This window comes from Asparagus officinalis, unplaced genomic scaffold, assembly GCF_001876935.1.
Source record: "Asparagus officinalis unplaced genomic scaffold, Aspof.V1 AsparagusV1_Un145, whole genome shotgun sequence".
Taxonomy (NCBI): Eukaryota; Viridiplantae; Streptophyta; class Magnoliopsida; order Asparagales; family Asparagaceae; genus Asparagus; species Asparagus officinalis.
In genome coordinates this window covers 162642-172723 of record NW_017972411.1, presented here as the reverse complement: position 1 = coordinate 172723, position 10082 = coordinate 162642, and the positions used below count along the sequence as shown (strand labels likewise).

Genomic DNA, 10082 nt, shown 5'->3' with positions numbered 1-10082 from the left:
ATATAATTGTGGGATGGAGAATTGGATGGAAAAGTGCATAGGTGGTTCTATCTTAACAGAATTACAGATAATGGTGGTTTTCTGAAAATTGAGTAATTAAAAGGTGGTAATGTGAAATATAGCCTAAGTTATGTGTGATTTCCTTTTTTTTAAAAAAAAAAACCCATTTATTTACTAGAAAAAGCACACAAATTTGAAAATTTGACAATATAAAGATTTAAATCTGGCATCTAACATATAAAAAATAGAAGTCTTTATCTTATCATTCGTTTCTTTCTATAAACAAAGAGAAAGATTAGGTCAAATTATGATATATTCTTACGTCCTAAGTTATCTTCATGATTAATGATCTCAAAAAAATTATCATAATTAAGAAGATAAATGTTAATATTGTGTGAGTGACCAACAAAAAAAATATCCAAAATCCATAGAATTTTGACAACTCATAGAAATACTTAAAAACCATAATTTGAGATTTGTCAAGAAAAATAAGCTCACAAAATTAGTAAAAATATGCAAAAGATTTTCAGAAATTATATACTTTGCTGAAAAGTTCACATAACTTATGAAACCCGAAAGACTTCAATATATTAAAAAGTTTATCAAAAAATACTAGATTTTATAAAATTTGCAGAAAAATCCAGAATTCAAACATTTTAATTGTTTTTACAGAAAAGTTCTTAATTTAATAAAACACCAGGAGGTTACAAAATTTACAGAAAAAATGATCCTAAACTTCAAAAAGATCCCTAAAATTTCATTAATTTATAAAACAAAACTAGAGCTTCACAAAATTTAGCCAAGTAGAATGGCAATAAAATATCATGAAATTTGATAAAACAAGCTCAAGAAATGAACATTGGAATTTAGAACTCATTTATGATCATCATCAGTACACAATAGAAATATATATTCATTTTAAATATATTATAATTCATTCTCAATGACTATTTTGCCATTAATTATATATATGTATATATATTATTATATAATATATATATATATATATATATATATGATGATTAATGGGTATCCTTGTCATAGGAGGGGATTTCCTCCTATGATGCATTTAAAATCACATGATGAGCGACATTGTGGATGATCCGCTCCGTTGAACTTGATCTACATATTCTAAAACCCCAACACACCAAGTTTGGGGTGAACCCGTCGTCGTTTGACCCTTCATCCACTCGTATCAATTTTAACGGTTTTGAATGAATAGAATTTTCACATGGCTCAATGGAGGGTCAAACGACAACGGATTCACCCCAAACTTATGTGTGTGCGATTTTTAGAATATGTAGATCAAGTTCAACGGAGCGGATCATCCATAATGTCGCTTAATCATGTGATTTAGAGGCATCAAGAGGAAATCCCCTCCTATGACAAGGATACTCATTAATCTATATATATATATATATATATATATATATATATATATATATATATATATATATATATATATGTGTGTGTGTGTGTGTGTGTGTGTGTGTGCGCGCGCGCGCGCTCTCTCTCTCTCTTAATTAAAATTTTTATTAAGGTGATGACTACAATGACAAACTACGATCAGTCAGCCATTCATTAACCCTGATTCACATAAATTCGGTGGAATGTTTTCACTTATTTCACTCTTAAATTTATGTATAATTATATGTAAACACTCAAAATTTCTTTATAACACTTTAACCTAAATTTATTTCTCTCTTTTTGATTAACTTTCTCATTTTTCTGCCCACAAAATAAATTCAACATATAAAACAATTATGTCCATAATGCAATTACATTGAAGATATAAACTTAAAAGAAAACAATTTATCATATTTGACCACGTGCAACGCATCCCACCTAGTTTATATAAAAATTGGTCCTAACTTCTCAGGACCATTGTTGATTTTTGTAATTTGAAGATATGTTCCATTAAACCTGATTTTTCTGCACAAAAAGAGAGGAAGACGTAATTTGAGCATTACACCAAGAATTAAAGATGTATTGAAATATTTACATTTCCAGAACATAAATGAGGCTATATAGCCTTAACCAATTAGATTAGTATAATATTTTTTTATCAAACTTAGACTAATTTAATTTAAGAAGTTGGAATTGGTCATACGTGCAATTTCAACATCTCCCTTGTTCTTTTACCTTTGGAATGTTAAACAATAGCCTACTTACATTGTTTAACTGAATCAAGATTTGGTTGGTGAACAAGGTGCAGTAAATTAAAATGGCTATGGCAGTTAAATACCAAAAAATTTCCTGTTTTGACACTTATATACCATGAGTTGTTTTCTTTTTTTCTTTTTTCTTTTTTGCAAATAAATATCATAAATTATTTTAAAATAGTCACTTTAGTACTCTCGATCATGCAAACATGAAAATTTTCACCTAAATATTTGTCTATAATTCTTACATGCTAATGTTTGAGCTTTTTAACTATTAATATTTCATAAATTGCTATTAAGTCTACCAAAAATCTTAATTCTACTTTAAAATAGAGTTGGGAAAAGTTTAATGGTAAATTTAACAAATATTAATGTTAGAAAGTTATAAACTTAATATGTTAGTGTTACATGGGAACATTTGGGTAAAAAATTTCGCATTTTTATGATCGAGGGTACTAGCATGCCAATTTTAAAACAACTTATGGTATTTATTTGCCACAAATAACAGCTCATGGTATATAAATGCCAAAATTGGGAGACTTTGTGGTATTTAAGTGCAATTTAGGCAATTAAAATTGTAGACACAATCATTGTGAACCTTTCATCAAATCCACCGTCTGAATTGTTCGTACGTTGCAAAATTACACAATTTTTTCACTAATCCAAGCCAAAATCAAAGTAACTGTTAAATTTAAATCCTATCTCACTGATTGATGCATGAAAAAGGAAACAAAACAATAATAATAACAAACATACCTCAACATCTAAATCTTCACAAAGCGTTGCCTGACTTTAGCTTTCTCAGCATCAATTATAGACTCCACGAGCTTCACAGATTCATCAAGCTTTCCTTCAGCATTAACAACAACATAATCGAAGTTCTTCATATGCCTTACTTCTTCTCTAGCTGTGGCAATTCTCACAAGCAACATATCACTTGTTTCAGTTTTTCGATCTATGAGTCGCTTTACTAGTGCTTCTTCACTCTCTGCAACGAGAAAAATGAAGACAGCGGAATCTCCAAGGATTGATCTTAGGGTTGCTGCTCCTTGTATATCTACTCTTAGAACAATGTCGTAGCCCTTGGCCATGAAGTCTCGAATCTGAAGAACAAAGTACATAAACTTTCATAATATCCAGTGGCAATTTGTTAAACCAACAACGAGAATAAGAAGACAGATATCTGATACTTCAAAATTTATGCTTAGTAAGAACAAAGGTTTGCGACAAATAGATGTATAAATAAGAGATTTAAGTTTGGAGTCAGAATATAAAGCTATCACGAATCATCTATCTAGAAATTTATGTTTATTGAACATATGGGAGTAGCTTTCATTAGTTCTCAGGATTTGTGGCCTACTGTGATAGTCGTTCTACATTATAACCCTATTCCCAAATAAGAATTGTAGCATAAAGTAATTCACATTAACTATGGAACAAAGAATATGCAGTAGGATACATGAACGGTTCAGTGGTGGTAACAAATCAGGACAAGTGCAGAGATGTTTCTGATATTGCAAGCAAGAATGCCATTTATCCTAAAGAAATATATAATACATTGTTAAAGATTTCCACGTCTGGCAGAATGTATATATGTCTCAAGCTGGTACTTACATGCAATACTATTGATGATATAAATTCTTTAGATAATCCCAAAATTCCTTGGCAATGCTAAATTTTGATAACTGAAGTCTGATACTTTGGTCTACATTGTAGATCCATATAATGATCTTCAAATTATAACATGCTCATATTTATCATCTCCTACACTGGCAGCGCTTGTTCCAGACTCTTTTTTTTTTGGAATAAAAAAATTCCATCAACATGCTTCTGAAAATTCGTGCCACGCAAGAAATGCATCATTACTGAAAACTAGAGCACATAGTTGTTACCATTCAAACTGATACCAACATAATGCAGATCAGCAGTTCTATCATTGGTCATGATCGACTTCAAACAAACCCAAGTGGTGTTCTTCCAAAAAGCAAAGGAAATGAAATCACAAATCAGACATGGAAATGAGAGATCAGATGGTGATGCAAATTGTGGGTGGTGCATCAATGAAGCGATGGATGTTTGGGACTACTAATCTGGTAGGGAAGTGACTTATTGATGGATCGGGTTGGAGTGATGACGATGCTGAGTAGATAGTACAGCAGATGCAACGACAACGTGCGGACTGAGGATATTGAATTACGACGGCGGTGCTGCAGAGGACTCTGATACCATACTAGGAATAGTGAAAAACCCACTTTCATTGCAATATAACATAAGTAATATTTTTTGGAAACAATTACAAATTTTTTTCTTTAGAATAGCAACATAACTCATTCACTACATTTTCCAACACAAATTTCGAACTGTTTAACTTCTTTCTTTATATAGTTTTAGCCATCTACGAAAGATGCAGAGTAGATAAAGTTATAACCAATGCCAATACCATCTTGCTAATTTTATATAAAAAATAATCTGGATCTAGTAAGAAATTAGGCCCCAAAAAATTTTAGCTTAAAAATTGCAAGGAGAGAAACCTTCGCTTTTCTTTCTTCTTCACTCATGAACGCTCAGCCTCCTAATCTTAAACTCTTTGTTTCAATCATAAGCTCACTACTTTCCAATCTCACAAAAATGAAATCTAATATCCTCTTGCTTCTGCAATCATTAGCACTCGGTCTTTTAATACCAAGATATCATTTAATGATGCTCTTGAATCTGCAAATATGATCGCTCAGCCTCCCCCATCTCATTTAAACAAAGTCTAATGAGACTCCTACTTCTGCAAACATGATCACTCTTGCCAAAGAACCAGTGAAAATACTCCTCAGAAGCCAAAGCCTACTCTGCTACTTAAATGCAGAAAGTCCACGCATGCTCAAAATCACACAACAAATCTCATCATGATTTCAACTGTGGTTTTGGCATATACTCTTTGCAATGATATTTTGGACTGGTCTTCACCTAATTTTCCTTCAATTTCGCAGTCTCATGACAAATTGCCTGCAGCTCACGCTAGTACTTGACATATGCCTCATGTTTTGCTTTTGAGTGAAGAGAACTTCTCGAATCCAACTACGCAACTAGCATCCAACTCATGTACCTCATGTCTGACTCCATGTGGCTTGAATCAGCTCCACTTCAGGCATCTGAGTCGATCAGATCCGTTCCTTCTGCAGATCCAGTCAAGTACTATCTGTATGTGTTTCCCATTGCATATCTAAAGCATTGTGTGGCAGAATGAGCCATCTGATTTAATCAGATCCAATGCACTTCTGCTCGATCGTCTTCAACAGGATGAATCCATTTCTTACTATATAGTATATAACAAACCATTATGTTGCAGTTTGACTCATCTTATAACATTAAATTTGATCCACTTATTCAGTCATCTTTGATGGGCCGAATCCATTCCCACTCCAATACAAACTCATGGTTTCGATCTACTTTGAGTTCAAGGGGATGTTAAAAGATGTACTTTATTTGTACTGCACTATAATGCATTTGTACTACCTTTTATATGTAGTTCACTAACTCTACATAGAGAATAGTACTCTCATTATCATTATATCAATTGAAAACCGAGTTTTCATTACTCCTAGCATGCATTATTACAAACTTGATTTTAACGAATACATCAAACAGTTTGAAGGAAGGAGGAAACATGAGGATATTATAACATTATTGGAAATGAGATCCAAGGGTGTAGATTTGGATAAATAGGTTATGCAGAAAAAAAAAAGTTTGAATACAGGGAAAGTTAGGCTATAATTCACTAAAATTTGGATTTAAAGGAACTTGCAGGTGGTTCAGGCACACCAGCGAGTAAGTAACAATATCACTAAGAACAAGCTCTAAGATTTTGATCAAAGGTCTCTCATTAATAGAATGTTAAAGAATGCACCAAAGACTGAATGCAACAGAACTGCACGTCATAAATTGAGATAGCTTCAACTTGTATACTGATAATTCAAAAACAAAGAGAGGAAAAGAGCCAGATTGACATAGGTTCAGTTTTCGAAAGAAAAAAAGCATTGGAAAATATGTGGTCCAGGTCACTATTCCTTTTTCCCACTTCTAACTTTGAAAAATAGTGAGAAGTTTTCCAGATGGAAAAAATAAAATCATATTCAAGTGGAAATACATATGGATACCTGTTGTTTTGGAATCCCTTTGTAATCCCCATAGACAAGAGCATATTCTAAGAGGTCATTCCTTTCAATCATAGAAAGGAACTCCTCTTTTGTAACAAAATAGTAATCCTTCCCATCAACCTCACCAGGACGTTTTGCTCTGCTGGTAGCTGTGACGACAAAGTGGATTCCTCCACGAACTTCTTGAAGCCTCTGAAAAATTAAAAGGTTTAGCTCAGACTATGTTGGAACATGCTCATGATATTCTGAAAGAGCAAACTTTACACTAGAGGCATAAGGTATATACAGTAACAAAGATAAAATTCTACACTAGAGGCATAAAGTAAAAGTATAGTAACAATAAGGACAAGTAGAAGATCCAAAATTACATCAAAATATGGTGAGAATGGTAAACTTGAGATAAATATCTGTTTGAAACCTAAGAAAGTAGATGATTGTAACCACACTACCTATCGTGGAAGAAAATTCTTTTCCAGCATGCTCACATAGAATTAGCACAAATAAAATATTTATCAAATTAAAACCCACAGCAAGTAGCTTCAGTATCTAAATGTTAATCAACAAATAGGAGAAAATGTTCAAGTGGTTCCTCACCTGCTACAGTAACTGGAAATCATTTGTTTATTTATTTATTTACTTATTTAATAGCTAAGAGGCCGATAAACAGAAAAAGGTAGAACAGCAAACTTTTGATTAACATAAGAATGACCATCACAATGGCTAGTTCATGCTATTTAAACCTGTTTAACACTTACAAGTTTACAAGAATAAGTTAGGGGCTTAGGTAGACTAATGATGAAATAAAGCATTTCTTTGCAAAATTAAATGAGGCTACAATAGGTTAATCACTTCTACAGGGAAAGGGAAAAAAGAAAAGAAAAAAGAAGATGCAAGAAACTACCCTGGCACTTGTTGATAATAATAATTTTAGTCTTGACATTGACATAATCCCAAGCAACTATACATATAGAATCAAGGTTTTAAGTATCAGATATATTGATGCATATCAGTTGTGTCATGGATTTGAAACATGCATTCAGTCCCAAATGAAAGTAGACCATACCACTAACACTGGCTAATAACTCTTAAGGAAGATATTTGAAGTATCAAAAATTGGTTTGAAACTATTATAATGGGGAAAATCCAAAAACAGAAATCAATGAATAAATTGGTCTGAACTGTATTATAGTGTAGGAAAAGAGAAAAGCAGAAATTAATGAATAGAAATCTTTGCTACTAAACTAAATTATTTCTTGTCCTGATATCTCTGGACCAAAATTTCCAAAACTGCAGGAACTCCTAATACTTATATCAAGGAAGGAAAAGTTAACCAAAACCAATACCGATATCTAAAACGTTAGGTGGAAGAACTAAATGAACAAGTTTCATCTCATTCTAGACAGATTCCTGCTCTACAAAAAGGCTACTTGATTTAATGCTCTTAACATGCATGTCCATATAGGTAGGTTCGCATATCCTTTTTTTCACGAGCATTTGTTATTCCCTCCCTTGTATGGTTAACTCAACCAAGAATTTGTACTAAATCATAGAGAGTTGACATCAGGTTTGTTAATTATTAAGTTATGCATGAAATTGGTCTATATTATTAACTCGCAACCTTTTAGCTATAGCATAGGATAAATTCAACGTTCGGCGAGGTTGATAGCTAGTCATGTTCAGAACTTAACCCGTTTTGATTGGAGACGACTTGAATAAAGATAATCAATAAGAGTTGCAAGAGCTTATTGTTTCCAATATGATAATAAAAAAGATGTTATTCTTCATAATATGAGCCTACGAGAAACCATAACTTATGAATAACATTAACACAATACCTTGATAACGGCATCCTTGCCTACACCACTTGGACCACTGATTACAATGATTAATGGGTTGGGCGGCGGCGCTAAAGGATCTGAGCCAAAAGTTGAACCTATCGCCGCTTCCAACCCCCTGAACAACTCAGCCTGTCATAGGATGTGCATGAATTTAGTTTCATAATACGGAAGAAGTGTGTAACAGAAAAGACTACATCATTCTCATCCCCCATAAACACATGGAAGCTGGGCGGACTCAATGTCACAATATTATGATGAAATATACGGATAACTAATCCTATTGTCTCATCACACATAATGTATAGATGTGTGCAAACTTTCAAAGTGTGCTGCTATGTACTATCGTTATTATCGCCCGTATACACAAAATACATCACTCCCCGTCTAAAAAGAAATGAACCCTAATGTATTAACCATTTTCCGCAATGTTGGGCTTAACAAAGATTCTTATAAATAAAAAAAACATCCCCAATTTAAGTAACGGAAACAATTGTAATAAAATACCTTAAAACAAGCATCAATTACACAACAACACCCAATTAAAGTTACAAAACTTGCCACCTCAGACAAGGTTTTTCGTCGTAGAATCCTGACCTTATCGCCATTGGACGGTGGAAGGGGAGCAAAGGGTTGCCGCCGCCTCGCTGCGTCCTCAGTCCTGCAGCCGCCGGAGGCCATGAAAGAGGACCTAGAGCTCGATTTATGGAACCCAAAGCGGTTGATTTGGGGGAGGATAGGGTTAGGGTTTGAGATTGGGGGCGAAAAAGATGGGATTTTTTTGGAGAAGATGAGCCTGCGGAATATGAGCATGGGTGAAGAAGAAGAGAGGGGGTTTACGGATGGAGTCACGAAGTTAGTAGAAGCCTTCACATGCTCTCCCCATTTGCTGCATTTTTTTTTCGTTTTACCCTGGGTTTTTCTCCATATCAACCCCTTTCATCTTTAATTTCTTAAATTAGTCCCTCACAACAGTAAAATTGCCCATACGTCCCGTTCTAGGTCTCTCTCCGGATGGATGGATTGAGTCCTAACAGCTAGGGGTGTGCAACGGTCGGTTCGGTTCGATTTTTATCAAAATTTAAACAACCAAACCGAACCGAACTGTTGTAAGTCGGTTCGGTGCGGTTCGGTTTGGTTTGTTCGGTTCTAACTTCATCAAGCTTCTTATCAAACAACAAACTGTGTTAAAGAAAAAAAAGATATCAATAAAGTAGGAGATTATGAAGCATTAAACACTGATATAATAATATTATTTTTAACCCATAATGATTCAGAAAATGAGTTTAGGGTTTGACTCTTTGTCTCTTTGGGGACGGGTCGGGTAGGGTTTGAGATCAGAATGAGTAGTATTACGCTATATTCGGTCGGTTCGGGTCGATTCGGGTTGAAAAGTTTTCAATCCGACCCGAACCGCCCTACTCATAAAATCGATTTTTCCGGGTCGGTTCGGTCGGTTTTTTCGGTTTGAACTGAACCATGCTCAGCCCTACTAACAGCTCATTGAATCAAGGGACCTAAAATAATTTGATATTTTGGCTGGGTGAATTGTACATAGACCCCTTCTTTGTACGTTGTTCTACAGGTGGTATCGCCTAGTTTCATTGTGGTGAATAGATACCAGAATTAATTCGTTTGACTCTGTTAACTTTAATGAATTTTTTGGCAGAGTGCTGCTACAGGGACCTCAAAATAGAGGATCCTGTATGGGACAGGTGAGGTGTCGCCTTCCTGTCCCGTGATGTACTGTTCATGAGATGTCGCCTCCCTATCCCGTGATGCACTGTTCATGAGGTCATGAACAGTGCATCACGGGACAGGGAGGCGACACCTCACATGTCCCACTCAGGATCCCTTATTTTTGGGTCCTTAAGGCATTTTTCTTTTTGGCAGATATTGCCTCTAAACGTCCCCAGGAGCCTTCATCTCATCCTGTT

General features: G+C 34.4%; 1 protein-coding gene across 1 annotated transcript; it reads right to left on the bottom strand.

Moving 5' to 3' along the window:
* Nucleotides 1-2761: 2761 nt before the first annotated feature.
* LOC109827328 (guanylate kinase 2, chloroplastic/mitochondrial) lies at nt 2762-9034 on the bottom strand. The gene is made up of 4 exons (XM_020394319.1): nt 8743-9034; nt 8146-8277; nt 6311-6502; nt 2762-3265 (listed from the first exon to the last, which is right to left on the bottom strand). The coding sequence occupies exons 1-4, from the start codon at nt 8956-8958 to the stop codon at nt 2927-2929; spliced, it is 879 nt and encodes a 292-aa protein (XP_020249908.1). The 5' UTR covers nt 8959-9034; the 3' UTR covers nt 2762-2926.
* Nucleotides 9035-10082: the final 1048 nt, after the last annotated feature.